General features: G+C 44.2%; 1 protein-coding gene across 4 annotated transcripts in view; it reads right to left on the bottom strand.

Annotated features, from left to right (window-relative positions):
• Positions 1–19,633, bottom strand: part of dph6 (diphthamine biosynthesis 6) — an 87,632-nt gene that overhangs the window by 18,784 nt on the left and 49,215 nt on the right. For all 4 annotated transcript variants that reach the window (XM_090211131.1, XM_036954737.2, XM_036954735.2 and 1 more), the window contains exons 13-14: positions 6,692–6,937; positions 620–1,016 (exon numbers count right to left, since the gene is read on the bottom strand). In XM_090211131.1, the coding sequence (XP_090067257.1) occupies positions 620–1,016; positions 6,692–6,937 (643 nt within the window). The remainder of the gene's footprint in view (positions 1–619; positions 1,017–6,691; positions 6,938–19,633) is intronic.

Here is a 19,633-nt window from a genome sequence, read left to right as displayed (position 1 = left end):
GGAAGGTCCCTAAATATCAAATATATTGTGCTTTGTTTTACATTTTTTTGATTCAATGTGTTATTTCATAGATTAGATGTCTTCAGTATTATTCTACAATGTAGAAAATAGTAAAAATAAAGAAAACCCCTTGAATGAGTAGGTGTGTTCTAACTTTTCACTGGAACTGTATATATATTGTTTTATTCGTAACAAAAAATGTAGAGTACAGATTATTGTATGGGACAAAGGTTTTTGAGAAAGATAATATGTCATTTTTTATTGTATGGAGTATATGTATTTGTTTCTTTAAGATGAAAATGCAATTCATTTTGTTGTTAAAATTGTTTTGGGGGTGGGGTGGGGTCACAAGAAATTATTGGTGGAAAAATGGGGTCTCCATAAATTTCAGGGGGAAAAAAGGGTTCTCCACTATTTTGGGGGGAATACCACTGTTTTAGGCGGACAGTTACCCAATCTCGGTTGCTTAATCTCGGTTGCTTAATATAAGATCTTAGTAACATAAAGATCACCTTATACCAAAATGTTTTAATTGTATTTAACTCAAATTAATTTGAATTTGAAAATGTTTAAACATGTATTGAGGAGCGAGCAGTGTAGAGTGTGTGGTTTTACCTACCTGTTACAAGCTGTCCAGCCAGAGCACTGTTACACTTGTAGAACACCCTGGCACACAGTGGAGAGATCCCGCCACCACCAATCTTCTGCATGGCACTCTGAAGGGTAGCAACCAGTGCCCCCAGTATCTCCCCTTCCACCCCTGAGACAGCTGGCGCAGAGCTGGGCACCATCAGTGCCAAGGATACAGTGGCACACTGGCTATCGCTGGACAGCATGGCATGACATTCTATGGTTCCACACGCCACCTCAGTAGTCATGTGACAGGAAGTCCTGTGTCTGGGGTCGTCGTGGGCAGCAATGACGTGCAGTTCCACAGCCGCTCCCCTGGGTAAGGCAGGGACCACGGTAACCACCAAGGGTCCACTCTGAATCTCTTGCTCCCCGAATGATTCCTCCTGCAATATAGAAAGGTGCCCTTTATATTTGAGACAATTAATGCACATTTTATCACAAAGATAATTATTTGTATATTCAATACCTGAGAGAAAGGATATGCAGGGTGTCAGAGGAACATGAGGAAGATTTGAGATGGAAAGGTAAGCCTGGGTTATATTCCAGGGTATGGACAATAATCATTTGTCAAACAAACATATATGGATGCCGACACAGCTATCCATCAACAACAGCGCATATAAGTCCATCTGATAACATGACAGGTTCTTTCAAAGAAGCCCTTTTCATCGTTTCCAAGGAGATCATGATTCATGCTGTGGCCATTTCACACTATTTCACCAATCACCCTTCCACATTTAGCAGAAAACTGCCGTGATGGCTTCAAATGATTACATTTGCAGAGTTCAAATCTGTTTTCCCCCTCCAGACAGTGTCAGTGGGCAATTATCAGCTACAAAATGTCTTCTGCCAGCTCGCGGCACAATGTAGCCCTCAAATAATACTTGGCTGCGGCCCTCATCTGCTAATGGGAGAGAAATGAGCGTTTTATACAAGTCATTTCGGCTGGAGTCGATAGGACAAAAACACTTAACCCCCTTTTCAATTTGCTGGATCAATTTTCATCCACTTACACCCCACTTCGTAAGTGCAGAATAATAACAGGTTACATACACTTTATTTTGTAATTCACTCACACAAAAAATCATTGACAAGAGCAGACGAGCGGCCTCTTTGTCCCCCTCGATAAACAAACCCATCGCGACCCAACATGCCAGCTACATGAACGCCTGCACCACTTACCTCCAGATTAAACTTTAGCTAAGGCCTAATTGTGTATCAACAGCCAACCTCTCGCCTTGGAGAGGGAAGAAGGACGATGGGGGGGGACCTAAAGAGGAGAGCCTAAATTTGTTCGCTCCATTTCTTCACTGTGAAGCCCTAGCTAGTGGTGATGGTGAATAATAACAACAACAGGGAACAATACGTGTGACAGGGACGGCAGGCCTGTGTGGTGTTGTGTGGTGTGACACGATACATGTAGCATCTGCTTTGATAAATGTTAGATTAGCACTTAGCGCGCAGCAAAGTATTCTCCTGGAGGGGCCCAGGTCTACACTTGTCAATACTCATTGCTCTGGGAGAAGGGAGGGATGGGGTGGTGAGGGGGACAGGGGGGAGAAGAGCCCTGCTTAACCAGGCTTAAAGGCCATCCTGTTGGCCCAGGGTGCTGAGGTACTGTACCCAGTGAGACGACAGAGAACCTCGATGTCGATGCTACGGTACTCTAGCCTCTGGCCGATCACTGCAGACGGTCACACAGATCTAAACTTCCAGACTTTGTTTTTCCTCCCAGACTTGTCTGAGGTGGTTAAATCAACTCCTTTATTTATTTATCTCTCCAAATGTTACATGAACAGAGAGCGCTTGGTGCAGTACATTTGGTCCTTTCTGAGAATATTGTTTCCTTCCCTGTGATTTCAGTGTTTCAGTTGGTGGTGATGTTTCAGTCTGTGTTTGTAGTCAGTACTTCATTGTTGTAGTGTGTCTCCCTGCTGTCAGGAGTGAAAGCACTCTACCCACCTGACACCCCCTGCCTGACTAGAAATAATGTATTAACTGAATCCAATAAAATATAGAGGTGACACATTGTGATATATGACTGAGCTGAGTGCCTGCAGTAGAGTTTGTGTGTGTGACATGGTGTGTATGTACATGTGATTGGGGCAGCCCTGCTCTTTAATGCTGGTTTCTCCATAATGCAATACATCACATTACTTCATCCCTTCATTCAGTTGGCTCACTAGCACAACCCCCCTCTCTCTCTCTCGCACTCTGAAAATCTGGAACTCACTCAGCCACTGTCGAAGGAGGGTGTGACCTGCTTTCCACCATGTTTCTTTTAACTCCCTCCTTCCTTTCCCCCGCTCCTTCTCTCTCACAGATGCTTGGCGCAGGGCTGGGGACCAGAGAGGCGTGAAAGGCGAACGGTAAACACCGTAATAAGGAAGTGGTGTAAAGCCGGCGAGCAGCAGGGAGCTGATGGGGCCTAGCCGCTTAGGCAGTTCCCCTACATTTCCTGCCCAGCGGGAGGCCTTCAGCGCGTGGCTGGGGCTGCCTGGCTCTCCTCTCCTCTGTGTGGCTACCTGAGAGACGTGGGCCTCCAGTATCCACATTATCCCCCTCTCCTCTTCTCTCTTTCTGTTCCCTCTACAGGCAGGGTGTAGCAGTGGGCCACCAGTCCCCACAATATCCCCCCTCTCGTCTCTCCGTTTCCTCTGCAGGCTGGCTGGCTGGCTGTAGCCCTGGGGCCACTTGTATAAACCAAAGCCTGTCTACTGCTGCTGTGGTGTTGGAGGTGCGTTAGGTTAGCTAACACTAACAGCTCCCCCCTGAAGAGAGGGGGCAAAACAGGGTTAAAGGGAGGAGAGGGGATATACAGGAGGGAGTGAGAGGAACCCTTATTATATAAGGGCCTATATGTTTAGGTGTGTGGGGGTACCCATGGAGTTAGAAGGAGATTGATGGATACCATAAAGAGGGCCTACTACAGAACACTCAAGCCAGGATTCAGACATACACAGAAAACGACCATAGCATGGCACTTGACTTCACACTGTGATCTTGTGTAACTTCTTATGATGGAAATTGCCATTCGATCACACATCACATAATGTGCATTCATGAATACCAAAGGTTTAGCCTAACTAATAACTAGGAGAAAATCAATTGGCATCAACACAAAAGAAGTCGTCGTGTTTTCCAGTCCTGTTGTCCAACTGAGAAGACTGGCTAACAATTACAGACGCATTGCATGCACACCTCCTTATTCATCACACTCACACACTGACCTCGCGGTTCGACGCGCCATAAATACGATTTCACAAGCGAGGCGGCTCCGGCGTGCTCCCAATTAACCCCTGCGAGCTTCCCCGTCCACCTGATTAGAGAAATGATCAACGCACAACAACAACACGGAGCCACGCGGCTGTGCTTCCTTCTGCCTCAGCAGCCTGATGTCTCCCACCTCATCACAGCTCTGATTGCTGGTTACGTTTGTGCACGACGCCGGAGGTAAACGGGATAAATGTTCTCGGCCGTTATTATTCGTCACTCTGAAAATGAATGGCAAGAGGGTTTTAGTGTTGCTTGACAGGCTGCAGGAGCTGGTCAGGTAAAAGTGAGTGCGACCTGGGAGTCAAGTTGTTGAAACTAACAAGAGAAGACACTTTTACTCAAAGTGAGCCTGGTTTTAGTCAGGGGTGGATTCAGGGTCTATTGGTTTCCTATGTAGCTAATTGCATGGGTCAAAATGTGGTTTCTGTGCTGAGCCACCTCATCAGGTGTCTCTAGTGTGAATCAATAGCTACTGACAAAGACAATGGGTAAGACAATCCACATCCAAAAACTGGCCCTGGAGCTTTACCCTTTGTAGTTTACATCATTATCTTATAAAAAGTTTAATAATGACCACTTTACCATGGAATTTATAAGTTGAACTTTAAGTAAATAGCAGGTAAAAAGCACACAGTAAAATACAGGTACCAAGAACATAAAGATCCCATTTACTGCAGGTGCACTCAGCCAGTCCTGAGCCTTGTGTGTGTGAGTGAATAAAGGAGAGGGTGAGTTATTCCCCAGTCTCTGCAGGAGTGGTGTTATCTGTGTTTGACCTGAGTTAAATATTCTCATTACAATCACTTCAAATGAGCACCGGCGCTTTGTCTAATCCCCACCCCAGGGACAGAGCCGTTTCACCAGGCCCAGGATGAAACGCAAGCAGGCCCCTGCCACAGCCTCTCTCTCTCCCCTGGACCCTCTCCTCTCCTCCCACCCCACCTGCGCTGAGAGAGAGGGAGGGAGGGGAGGAGGGATGGAGGAGCTGGGAACTACCAGCATCTATTGCTACTCAAAGACTACCTCACAAAGGGGAGGTGGGAGGTTAGTAACCCTTACCAGCTAGCCCACTGTGATAGTCTAAGGGCTGAGAGAGGGTTAACTAACCTGTTTGGGGGGAAACTAACAGAGCTGTCAATCTGTGGAGGGGTTCATTCAAGTGCCAGTTCAGATAGAGGACTCTCAAGGTGCCAATAAGCAGTCCGCTTGACACATCAAAGACTTGTTTTCACCAATTTATTGAATGTTGGCCATCTTGGAGCACATCTGACCTGGCCCTGATTGACCTGGCCTTGATGCTGTAGCCAACTAGTTCCCTAAGCTTTGACCTCAGTGAGTCAATGGTCTGACAGTCCCTAAACTACATGCTAATTAGTTGCATTCCCTGTTTGATACGTTTATTTTACTCATGTTGGGAGGGGCCAGCTATGGGCCAGGGAACAGTTTACATGAATTTCTATTACCCTCCTCACAATAGAGTTCTCTATCAATAAGTTGTCACTAGACTCTTCTGTGGAGCCTCTACACTGAGTGTACCAAACACTTTCCTAATATTGAGTAGCACCCCACTCTACAAGGTGTCAAAAAACGTTCCACAGGGATACTGGCCCATGTTCACTCCAATGCTTCTCATAGCTGTGTCAAGTTGGATGTCCCTTGATTGGTGGACTATTCTTGATACACACGCGAAACTGTTGAGCTTTAAAAACTCAGCAGCGTTGCAGTTCTTGACCCAAACTGGTGTGCCTGGCACCTACTACCATAGCCTGTTCAAAGGCACTTACATGTTTTGTCTTGCCCATTCAACCACTGAATGGCACACATACACAATCCATGTCTCTATTGTCTCATGGCTTAAAAATCCTTTAACCTGATTCAAGTGGATTTAACAAGTGACATCAATAAGGGATCATAGCTTTCACCTGGTCAGTCTGTGTCATGTAAAGAGCAGGCGTCGCTAATGTTTTGTCCACTCAGTGTAAGCTTTAAGAGGGTATCTAGTCTGCTATCCCCATCATGAAGGCAAGTCCTGCAAGTGAGCGAGTCCCCATTCTGCCCTTTTAGTGAGTCCCCACTTTGCACATTTTAGAAAGACCCTGATTTGCACTTTTAGTGAGTTCCCCCACTGCACTTCCCACCACAGAGTCTGAGACACATGTTGGAGGTGGGCTCTTCCCTTCTCCCCTGCTCCCTTATCCCCCAGGGCTGGCAGATTACCGCGGGAGGAGCAGGCCTGGCTGGGGAGCCTGGTGCCCTTATTAGCCATGTGGATGAGGGTCTGTGGCAGGGGAGAGGGGTTTGGGGTGGGGGCATGGACTGGAGGGGGATAAGCTGCTCAGAGAGTTCAGCCTAACTCCAAAAGGGGGGATAAAGGATTAGGGAGGTTCTAACGGAAGACATCTGCTTCTGTGCCAAGCTCCATATTATCAAAGACACCAGTGTTTCCCACATCATCAACTTTTCATGAGCACACTCACTGGTAAATATCAGCAACAGAGCTCTGAGTCTCTGAAGGGGGAGAGCGGGTGGGACTTTGGCTCATTTGGAAATTCCACTTTTTGCCCATTAAATTCTGATAGAGAATTCAAGGCTGCATGTCTAATATGCCTATCACATTTTCTCCCTTATTCAAATGGAGATGGAAGCACACACAGATGCTGTTTTTTTGCCTACTCTGTGTGAGTAGAGGTTAATTCCATTTATTTATGCTATTGATCATATTCACAAAAGGAAATATACATAGGATTTATACAAAGGACAAATAGTTGATCAAATAGCTCACCTTCTCTTGTGCGGCCCTCAGCTTGCCGTCCCAGACTGCTCTGATGACAGGGATGTCTTGGCTGCGGGTGGCGTAGCAGTGGGCCTGCAGCACATGGCCCAGGGTAAGGCTGCTGATCACTGCTTCCAGAACCTTCTCTATGTGGCTGAAGGACAGGCAGGCCTGGGTCCTTGCTCCAGCCCTCACCAGCTGCATGGTACAAGGCACCAGGGCGATCTGGCCTGCACAGAACACTGCCTCATCCACCTGTAAAGGGGCAAAGGTACCACACAATCACACGTTAGTTAAGCTGATGCTAGCCTATTTCATGGTGTAACTATGGAACCCTGTGCCTGGTTCTCCCTAGTTCACTTTCATTCTGGTTCCTCATGGTTCTCACTAGTTCACTTTCATTCTGGTTCCCCCTGGTTCTTCCAATGGAATTGAGCCATATATGTGATTAAACAGGAACTTATACTCATACAGGATGGTTGTTCAGCTCCATTCACCCGGACATCAGTCTCATTCACCCGGACAACAGTCTCATACACCCTGACATCAGTCTCATTCACCCTGACATCAGTCTCATTCACCCTGACATCTGTCTCATTCACCCTGACATCAGTCTCATTCACCCTGACATCAGTCTCATTCACCCTGACATCAGTCTCATTCACCCGGACATCAGTCTCATTCACCCTGACATCAGTCTCATTCACCCTGACATCAGTCTCATTCACCCTGACATCAGTCTCATTCACCCTGACATCAGTCTCATTCACCCTGACATCAGTCTCATTCACCCTGACATCAGTCTCATTCACCCTGACATCAGTCTCATTCACCCTGACATCAGTCTCATTCACCCTGACATCAGTCTCATTCACCCTGACATAAGTCTCATACACCCTGACATTAGTCTCATACACCCTGACATCAATCTCATTCACCCTGACATCTGTCTCATTCACCCTGACATCAGTCTCATTCACCCTGACATCCGTCTCATTCACCCTGACATCAGTCTCATTCACCCTAACATCAGTCTCATTCACCCTGACATCAGTCTCATCCTGGCAGCGGTCAACCAAAGCTCTTTCCAGGGGTTAATGTTTTCCCTCTCAGTTGCCCTATAGAATGGCTGTGCTTCTGCTTGGCCATGTGGCCTATGTACACACTCCTGGTTTCAGAGAATAAATCTCTCCTCAAACTCAATCCATCGCTTGAAACTCAATTACACACTCCCACAGAACTGGCTACTGGTCAAAGATGATAAATGCAGTCATTCTCTCAAGCGGACAAATGGCTGGTGAAGATGTTGGGCTGTTCGATATAGAATTGAGGCTAACTTATTTATTTAATTTCCAAACATATACACACCTCATGGAGGACTACAATGGAAAAAATATACTATTTTGTAAAGCTATAGAGTGCAAACTGCAAACACAGACCTGACACAACTTGAACGTGAAAACAGACAAACAAAAACATGTTCGACCTGCAAAGAAGTGCTGTTCATTTCCGAATCAAACTAACTTAACTCTACCTGAGTCCTGTCAAAGTAACACAGTGCAGACATCAGTGAGGTGTAACGTCCGAAATGAACATCAATTATCAGCCCTTGTTTGATAAGCGCATCAACTAAGTTACATCTTTTTTCGCAATGTATCATATCACCAATAATACACATTTCCCACCAGGAAGATAAGCAGGTGCCTTAGCATGCATGAGAGCAGATCCGTTCAAACGGGGGTCTGTCTGTGTTGTCTTATTCATGAGCATAATTAGCCACGCGATAATAAGCTGAGATTCCCAGATAAACGGCCTGTTAGACGACAAAGTTCCTAAGCTCAATAATTTAAGCTCGAAGAAATCCATGCGATTAATGCAGAAGGATGCGTGGGGACCAATGAGACCAGTGGAGAGGTCAGGTCCCTGGACACCCATCACCTAGCTACATTAGGATATCAAAAGTGTGGCCACCGTGCCACTTCCTAGTCAATGCAAACAGCCGCTGGTGACAGGGTGTTAATTGGTGGTCTAAGCAGAGACCTTTAGGGTCTGTGAAGACGCTGACCTCCGGAGGGATCAAGGAGACCAAAATCAATTGATACATGGTGTGAGAGCAGGGTCCTTAACCGATTACCATACGTACATACATGGGTATCGTATTTCTCCCCCAGATTACAAGGGTTACCAAGTGTGGACCAGTGGTATTACTGAAGGCTTAGCACTTTGCCCCAACCCCCTCTTCACCTCCACTGAGTCAGTACCCTTGCTCACTTTGTTAGTAGCAAATGAGGCCAATTGTCTAAACCCCACCGCCCTAAGGTACTAGGCATTACAGTCCAATCACCTACTAGGCTTATCTGAGATATCGAGTCCACATCAATGAGACAGGGGAAATTGCGTTTACATAAAAGTAGCCTTTATTACCTAATCAAATTTCCAATGAGCAATATATGCAGATAAGAAGCATTGCAAAGCTATGGGATGAACGCAGGATAACATGGTGCATATGTTTTGAGTTACACTGTACTTTCAGTACACATCAATGCACCATAGTGGACATTACTACTGGACATTCAAGGGCAGTGTGATGCCGCTTTTAAATACTGCTGCAGCACACACAAAGGTTTTTCTTCACCATGACAAAATCAGCAGTTTGTAGAATTTGATTTGATAATAACAGAACAACATAAAGCTCTTTGCTAGAGGGGGATATGGCCACAGCCATTTCCATATGGGTTTCCCATGATTCCTAGCTCCTGGGTTCACTTGTCAACTTTGATGAATCTTCAGCATCTGCCTCTGCTGCTCCAAATTACCGCGACAGAGTAGGAGATGAGAGAGAGGACGCAAGGGAGGAGGGGAGGGGAGGGGGGTGGAGGCCTCCCGTCTTTCAAACGGTCGGATCAACCACCTGATCATTTACCTGCGAGCACTATCTGTGGAAGCGCGAACCATACCTCTATGTCTGGTCTGCAGCGTAACTTGAAAGCCTGAGTTGTTGGCGGCGTCAACAACAAATCGTCATTGGCATTCCATTTATGAGCCATCAAGGGCCATCATATCTCCTCCATCTGAGGAGCCTTGATAAAGTCAGACGGGTGGCGAGGACCTCGTAACAAGCCATAAAAAGAGCTCCCCATTTTGACTTCCAAAAAAGGAGGACTACCATTTGTTGATTTGAATATCAAGAGGCCAGCGCATGCCCCCTTGACTGTTAAAGACAAACTCCCCATAGCTTCCACCAAGCAGGTGTGTGATGATCAATTATTAAAGCTCCAGCTCAGGTTACTACTGGCACATGGGGGGGGTTAACGAGGGATCGGCTTGAGAGTGGAGGCAAAAGGGAAACGAATACTATTTACATAAAATTAACAGTTCAAAAGAATGAGTTCACACACCAATCAAACTTGTTAATTGACTGTCAATGGTGTGTCCCTGAATATACAACACAGCTACATTATTTATCTCCTGCACTGACAGGGAAGACAGTCCAATTTGCATGGGCGTCCTAAACGTGATCAACAAGCACAATGCCGCATGCATTTTTAATAGGCCAGAGATGAGACTGTTAATATTCATAAGGGTCAAACAATAGCATATTACATTAAACTTCCTATAAACAAGTCAAGTATTTTTCAAACGGTAACCTTAGGAGTCTAAATGGCCCAGTGAGAAAAGGACACGCGGTATTAAATATTTCACAGTTAAATCAATAGTAAGGTGTGTTCGTGGTGAATGGTATACCAAGCCTCCACTCCCTCTCACTGCAATTGCAGATATCCTGACCCTAAACGGGTAAAGGTACAACCTAGCTTATGTTTTTCAATCTGATATTTCAATTGTGTCCTGTCTTACTGAAAATGCATATTTAGTTATCGCGCAAGACGATTTTTGAATATTGTACCTCAGGGTTACAAAATCTATTAGTCTGGCTTAACACTAAATGTGTCTCAGACCTTATTTTCCCTACAAGCTACACAAACATCCTCTCTGTGAGACGTCGGAGGCCGCCGCGACACACGCTGCCTGCTTAGCATTAATTGAATCTGTGTTTTGGCTTCATGCTTTATCAACCTTTATTTCATGGCTTTAAACACCATCATTTTTCAGAAACCCAATGACGTGTCAAAAGGTCACTGAGCCCCAAGGATCCAGACAGTAACACGTATGCAAATGCTGGAACACTGGAACACTAGAACCGGTTGCATGGATGAATCCATCCGCTCTCAAGCCTTCACTGCTTCCTGTAACACGCCTAGCGTGTCTGAGGCCTTCTTAATTGTCGTTTTAGTTAGAAACCTCCAAGGCGTGAACAGGCTAGGGTGCTAGGCTATATTTACATTGATGTTGTAAAGTAACTCATTGGGCTCAATTCTGCGGAATGACTGTCTGACTCTGTGTCATTAGCAGGGCTGGGTATAGACCAACCAGACTGGGCCAGTGCAGGTAAAGTGACCTGGTATTGATAAACAGTCAGGTTTTCTCACTGGTCCAAGGACAGGGTAAGGAGGAACAGCTCCATGGCCTGCTTATCAGATATGCTCATTCACATCTCCCATTGAGCCCTCGTGCGTAATTTAACTAAGGGAATGATAATACAAATGTACAAAATGAATCAAATTAATATGCTGTAACTTTTGGCTAACGCAGGAAGGAAACACGTAACACAAAATGAAAAGAGTAAACAGTGTATGACTAAATGCAGCATAATGGGAGTAGAAATTGGTAACAGAATTATGTTTGCTTCTGAATCTTTGAAGCATCGTTACATTGTTAACAGTGGGCCCACAGTAAATGGGTAAATGTAGTACTTTGGACTGAAGGCAGGGGGGGATATTGAATGACTCAATCACTAGAACACTGGAGCAAGGCATGTCATAACACCTATCAAACTGTATTAGAACGAATCGCCCTTCTAAACCTCACAATCTCATAGTCTCTAAAGGAACATGCTTATTTCATGCCACAAAACTCTTAATCTCTTTCCTGTATTTTTTATTCCTTGAATATTTAAAGGTTGGCAAATAGTTGTAAATGTGCGAATCAAGGAAGAAGTTTATTCCACGCATTTAAGTGCATATATTATTTCTGCTTTTTGGATTTGATACGGAATAACTGTTTAATCCTTCCACGGTGAATGTCAGTTTGTCAGGTCTGTGTGCTGTGATTCCATCTTCAACTGGCTTCAAGTCTGTGGGGCTCTTTCAGCATTAGTGCATTCAAAGCGCATCACGTCTCCGAATAAGAAATGATAAGAGATGGGCTCATGTTGTGCTACGCCCTGAGGAGATTCTGGGGCTTCTGACACCTCATTTATAGAAATATAACATGTTCAGGAGAACCAAAACCTTTCTCCCCTTCTCTTGTATCTTTCACCATCTTAGTCTCTCTTAATTAAGGCTTCTTCTGAAAGAAAACTAAATTGTATTTTTTAAATTTCCTCGTCTTATTAATCCTCCATGTCCCTTTTTTCAGTTTGTGCTCTAGTTTGAGCCTAACCCTTGTATGCTCAACTGTCACACAACATCAGTGTTACTTAAACGGCGACATAAATAGCCCGAACGAAACTCACAAAGAAAGGCAAACATGGGGGATCTCTCAAGCATCCTCTCTGGTCCAGAATTGCATATGGAGACAAAAAAGACCTACGGACATATGTTCAAAATAGAATAGTTATTACCAGAACAAATATTTGAGAAAGAAAATAATCAGGAATCGTGAAAAGACACTATGAAGACAAAACGTGACATTGGCCCCTCTCTCGCTTTCACTGTGCCGTTTCCATTCTGCCTGCCTGTCTGCCCTCGACATGCCCGTTCCAGAGATGCCCGGGTAGAGAAGTAACACTGTCACGTCGGCTCTGGTCAACTTTATGCTGATTACTCGTCTGTCTGTAGCCTTCGTTGTGGAGTATTATCAAGGTCAGAAGGGACTGCTTTATGTTATTGTGGGAGACACCCTCCTCACACACATCCACACGCCACAACACAGGAGCAAATAAATAAATCATTTAGAATTTGAACATTTCGGTTGACAAAAATAAATATATTAGAATTGACGTATTGATGTGTTTTATCTTTAATTTACTTCAACCCAAATAATTTTAAAAATAAAATAAAAAAATAAAAAATCTTGTATAATATAAAAAGTCAAACTGATAAAAGGTACATGTTAATGAAGAGTGTGGTAGCCCAGACCATCAGAGTCTGCTGAAGTGATAGAAGAGCATGTTTTCTTTTTGCGTTAAAGCAAAATGCCCTGGTGCCTTCAACTGTCCCGACCTCAGATTTTTTTGACAAATTGGTTGTGAGGCTTTTACGACTGATGCACATATCTCAAAAATCATTTCTGCCAAGCTTCTTCTATGACCTGCCCGTGGGACATGACAAGCTCCTCGATGCGTCGCTCTATCAAACAGGATCATTCCAGGACAATGCAAATTATGACAAATTCCATCATCCCGCATTATGCGCTTTCCCACTAATCTCCCTAATTCGAGAGAATCGGAAGGGTTTCGCTGTTTCAGCTGAGGGGCATGTTTGTCTGATTGAATGATGTTGAAACTGCAACCCTCAACCCCCGTTCATTCTCCCTTTCCAGCTGTGACCACCTCTTTCAGTCATACATTGTTTCTGTCTTTTACAGAGTGGCCCATGCAAGATTTATTTACCTTTTATTCACAGTCAAAATAAAAGACTAGATTGGTCAACTCCTAACCTGCGCACCTGAAATCAAGACTCAAATGTCATCTTATATCTGGAAAATCACTTGGATGATCTTATTTGGTCAATATCAGTCAGTTCTATGTATGTCATTTATGTGTGTGTTGTTGTTGTGTATTAGTGTGTGTGTGCGAGTGTGTGTGTGTGGGGCGGGGGGGGGGGGATGACACAGTGAGTGATGTCCACTCTGTCTCCCCCGTGACTTGTGGTGACACGTGAGGCTGTCTCATTGGTAAAGACGCTGGTCTGGAGAGGTAGAGGCCAGTCCTACCACATCGCCTTGTCCAGCCATCATTTACTGTAGCAGATAGGGTCCAGCCACACCAAGGTTGCACTAAAGGACCTCTGCTTAAAGCGAGTGGACAACCTGCAGTACAGTAGACATCAATACAAATACAGGCAAGAGGAATAAAAGACAAACAGGGAGAGGCAGAGAGAATGTCCCAGTGAGGATTGGTTGTGGTAGTTCCCTTTCCTTTCAAGAGATGGCAGTATGACTGCATGGAAAAGGCTGTGGTCGTAGGGGAATGAGGCTAAGCATTCTCACTGTAGGCCTACACTTTATACAGTGTGTATGGCCAGATATATTCTACCTCCTCTCAGATGTGTTATGGTCAACAACAAAATGTTTTTAACGATAAAAAATACATCCCATACAAGTGAAGGAAAGGTGGCTTAATTAAGGTCAATGGAATGACAGAAAGGAAATCATTTTCTGGAAATCATTTGAATGGTTTTTATGTTCAAAATGCTGTATCAATATTTCTTGCAGTTACAAATTCAGGATCTGATTAAATTCTTCAGGTCAATTTCGGTTCCTATTTTGAAAAAAAGTGTTGAACTTGTTCCTCTATCCTTCTTGGCTTTATAGTATACATTTGACTGAATATTTAATTGAATAGATACTGTATCCACTAGATATACTATTTAATATATAACATTCTAGTTATTTTTTAATTTAAGCTGTTGATAATGTATAGAATAAAACACTGAACTACGAAGTTTCGACTTAAAAATCAAACAATTACTGTATAAAAAAAACATAAAGTACTATATTTGTACTTTTCTCTTTCCCCCTAAAAGCCCACTAACATTCTATAGTATGTGACAGATACTTACGTAATAAATTCAACCATATCAATAATACATCTGGAAAAATCCGAACATGGTTATATGTCCACAGTAACGCAGTGCTTGCTTAAAACAGGAAACGGTCTATAATTCATCCACAACACCTCTGTAAAGTGTACTCAAATGGCAATGGCTGTTGAAAGATTCGTGACCCAGGTTAAAAGTTACCGTGGCTTTGTACCGTACCCACCACCTCAATGTGAAATTCATGAAAAGGTGAGTGTCCAGAAGTCAATGGGACATAAATGCTAACTTTTCCCTGTGCCATCAATAAATCACCTTAATAAATGAAGACAAAACTGCGATGCTCATCCACCGTCGTATGATGACGACAACCTAACAATCATTTTCCACCAGAAGCACTTACTGTCACTTTGAATATAGTAAAAATATACAATTAAATATAGCAGCAACACAGTCATAGAAAGTCTAGAAATAACCAATACCACCAAAATATACAGTCTATAAAACAAACAATGGTGTAAGCCAGTTGTGGCATTCTGGAACTCACACACTAAGCAGTATATTAACCTCAAGGTGATGATTCTTGTTACTAGGGCACACTACTACTGTGCTCTTTCTGCTTATGTATGATGTATCCCTTTATCTCTCTGTCAGCACCTCTATTCAACTCTGTCTGCTGTCCTGTCTTCCTGTGTGCTTATATACAGTGTATTAGCTACATTCACAGTGTGTAGGCTAGTGCTGGGCTGTTCTGTGTTGTGGCTGTTAACCTTTATTAGACTAGATTGTACTACTCAAGTAGCCTGCCTGCATTGTGCTGTGTGGAACTATGTGCGCTAAGCCAGGTTGGTTTGTGTTTATTTTTTAACGATATAGATACTATACTGTATGTTGGCACCCACCTTGTAGTGAGTGTGCACCTGTCTACCAAACTCTAACCTTCAGAAGGAGCATTTTGTCTGTCTGTCTATCTGTCTGTGTGTGTGTCTGTCTGTGTGTCTATCTGTCTGTGTGTGTGTCTGTCTGTGTGTGTGTCTGTCTGTCTGTGTGTCTGTGTGTCTGTCTGTGTGTCTGTGTGTCTGTCTGTGTGTCTGTGTGTCTGTCTGTGTGTCTGTTCACTCCAGTCCTGTCAGCTATGCCCACTCGTCTCTGCAGGGGGAATAAACACACCCGGGCATCACTGAATATAGTTGCTAGTTACCATAGTAATAGACTGGTCATACATCTCCCATTCCTCAGACAGTGATGGGACTGGACAGCTTAGCCGTTTTTCTTTTTATGTATGCCTTTGTTACTCTGCTATTTATACCACACAATAAAACAGAGCCACTCCCATTTTACAATGCTAAAAAAGGGGACAATATTCTCGTGGAATTTCATACCAAAGAAAAACAATATTTGGAACAGTGTTTGTGATTGGATAGTAAAAATGGATTGAGGGTTTTAATATGCATCTCTGGCTTTGACATTGTTACGTAGCATTAATCAAACATCTTTTATGACATGGCTGGTCTATTCCCCTAATGTCCTCCTTTAGACTGATCAGCAGTGACAAAGCTACGAGTACATAGACTCTCACACACGCACGATGTATGACCAGTCTATTACTATGGTAACTAGCAACTATAGTGAAACACACACACACACACACACACACACACACACACACACACACACACACACACACACACACACACACACACACACACACACACACACACACACACACACACACACACACACACACACACACACACACACACACACACACACACACACACACACACACACACACACACACACACACACACACACATTAAAGCCCTTAAATGAATCTGTCAAATCACATCCATACATCCTGAGTCCTGACAGCTAAATATGTGTATTCATTTTCCTTTTTCCCCCTAATATTCATCCACTGAATTTTCTATTCAATTCAATGGAGTCAATAAGTAAATAGAAATGGAGATCAGTAATTGTGTTCACTTCTCTAAGCCAATAACAAACACTAGACATGGTTTCACTGACTGTACCAGGGGAGTGGGAAAAAGGCCAACCACTACAGAAGAGAAAGCATCTCTGATCTCCAGTGACTGGCTGGGCGTGTAAGGGTCACTGCACTGGGGCATGTGGCTAGAGTGTGTGTGTGCACATGTGTGTGGAGGTCTATGCCTCTGTTCATACATTGTGTGTGTGTGAGTGTGTGAGTGTGGTATATGTGTGTGGAGGTCTATGCCTCTGTTCATACAGTGTGTGTAGGTGTGTGTGTGAGTGTGGTGTATGTGTGTGGAGGTCTATGCCTCTGTTCATACAGTGTGTGTGTGTGAGTGTGTGAGTGTGGTATATGTGTGTGGAGGTCTATGCCTCTGTTCATAGTGTGTAGGTGTGTGTGTGAGTGTGTGTGTGTGTAAGTGTGGTATATGTGTGTGGAGGTCTATGCCTCTGTTCATACAGTGTGTGTAGGTGTGTGTGTGAGTGTGGTATATGTGTGTGGAGGTCTATGCCTCTGTTCATACAGTGTGTGTAGGAGTGTGTGTGAGTGTGTGAGTGTGGTATATGTGTGTGCCTGCGATGGTGGTGGCTATCCTGTCCCTCCTTTCCGCGGCTTGTTTACATGAACCAAACCAGCCAGACACCAATAATACACGAAGAGTTGTTCATAGCCAATCAGGATCAGTTGTCAAGGCAGGACCCATTAATGAAGACCTGTGTGTGTGTGGGGCTGTTTCTGTGTCTGTGTCTGTGTGTGTCATGGGTAGAGAAAGGAGGGTGACAGTGGCCCAACACAGTGAGAGCCCAATGCACTGTGACAGATCCAGTCCTTCCCATGTCCTGGGCCGATATTAGCTAATATCAGCCTCCCAAACCACGTGGCCGAGGCAGGGCTGGAGTGGGCTAGGGTAGTGCTGCCTGCCTAACACAGCCTCTTCTTCCTGGAAATGACTGCTGCCACAGGCACTCAGCCTCCATGGGGTCACAACAGGGAGAGGAGGGGTGTGTGTGTGATGGTGGGGGGGATAAATAATGACCCCATCTCAGTCCCACCCAGCCCTGCTACTATCCACTACCACCCCCTCACACCCCTTGTACAAATGCCTCATCAGATCCGGTTCTGAAAAGCCAAATAAAGAATGAAAATAATATGCAAAATTGTCATTCTTTTCTGTTATCTAATGTTTTTCTCTCAATGATTTGGGTGTTTTTTATGCACAAAATCAAAAGAATTGCTGAAACTGCATCAAAACCTCGCCAAGGCATTAATGCGTTCCTTTTCAGAAATTTCAATTCTTTATCCGGAACGGAGCAGAATGGAATGGCATCAGACACCTGTAAACCACGTGTTGATGTATTTGATACCATTCCAGTGATTCCGCTCCAGTCATTACCACAAGCCCGTTCTCCACAATTAAGGTGCCACCAACCTCCTGTGTTGCACCTGCATATTGCCTTAACATGTTGGGTATTGACTGGGGTAAGCTGTGTACATTAGGTCGTGTTTACATAATTTGTCGCTCACATTTCTTGAACTGAACAAACTCAACGCTAGCGAGCAAAAACAACCTGAGAAATGGACACCATACTTCACCTCAAACTATTTTAGCTGTCGGGCAGACAAACAGTGAGTACTGGACTGTCCACTTGTCTGAAATATCATTACCAATTAATACTTTTTACTCAGACTTTTACACATTATGGACATTTACTTTACTTTGTGGATGGAATGGGAATTACTTTTTGTTTCAGTGTGAAAATGGAACCGAAGGGGGCCTTGGGGATGCGTCTCCCACATGACCGTGGGCCTGCTGTGACTTCTACAGCACTGTCCATGGGGTTCTGCTGTGACTTCTACAGCACTGTCCATGGGGTTCTGCTGTGACTTCTACAGCACTGTCCATGGGGTTCTGCTGTGACTTCTACAGCACTGTCCATGGGGTTCTGCTGTGACTTCTACAACACTGCCATGGGGTTCTGCTGTGACTTCTACAACACTGTCCATAGGGTTCTGCTGTGACTTCTACAACACTGTCCATGGGGTTCTGCTGTGACTTCTACAACACTGTCCATGGGGTTCTGCTGTGACTTCTACAACACTGTCCATGGGGTTCTGCTGTGACTTCTACAACACTGTCCATGGGGTTCTGCTGTGACTTCTACAACACTGTCCATGGGGTTCTGCTGTGACTTCTACAACACTGTCCATAGGGTTCTGCTGTGACTTCTACAGCACTGTCCATGGGGTTCTGCTGTGACTTCTACAGCACTGTCCATAGGGTTCTGCTGTGACTTGTACAGCACTATCACCGAGAGGTTCACCAGACAAATGGACTTAATTTACAAGTAAAGGTAGGGCTAAATGCAATTTAGCAATTTCATGTTAGGCTACTGTTTAATCATGAGAATAGACAACATGCCTTTGAATGCTTTAGATTTATCGATCTAGAATTTAGTTTTTAATGAGACACTTTTTGACATTTTGAACTGCATTCAGTCATTTCGATCGTTGATATGGAAATTGAATTAGAACCTTGTTTATTAAATGTGTGTAATAATATTTCAGATAATAATATTATTATGTTTGTGTGGGTTTGTGTGCGCCATACATTGGAAGAATTGTAAATCCATTGTGAAAGGCTAAGCTTGTGTTTCAAATTATTCGGATGAAATGTGGTCTTATAGCGCCACCTATCAGTTGTAACTGTGGATGCTACATTGGCCTATGGCTGAGCTGAGATGAGCAGTGTGTCATTTTATCAGATATGAAATGAAATATGCCACCATCGGAGGCTATCGCTTGTGTATCTTGGCTATATTGGTATTTATATTTGGTGCAAATTTCTGTTAACAGCATGTCAACATGTCACTCTGGTTGTTGAAGCTATCTGTTGTATGGTGAACTTAGACTTCACCAAGGTTTATTTGTGAGTAAATCTGGCTTTGATAATAGCCGGTGCCTACCCAGCCACCAACCTCACCGCACGTCACTGCCTCACACATACACACACATACTCATCCATGCGCACACAAATATACACAGACGCCCAACCCCCGTCCTCTGATTCCACCACTGTCCTCATCACAGAGACCACGTCCAGAGCAGAGACCATGTGTCAGGGCAAATATCCGTCTCCTTAAA

The sequence above is a fragment of the Oncorhynchus mykiss genome, chromosome 19 (genome assembly GCF_057628025.1).
Source record: "Oncorhynchus mykiss isolate SJ-2025 chromosome 19, ASM5762802v1, whole genome shotgun sequence".
NCBI classification, from domain to species: domain Eukaryota; kingdom Metazoa; phylum Chordata; class Actinopteri; order Salmoniformes; family Salmonidae; genus Oncorhynchus; species Oncorhynchus mykiss.
The sequence above is the reverse complement of the archived record's forward strand: the minus strand, read 5'-3'. Positions and strand labels throughout refer to the sequence as shown.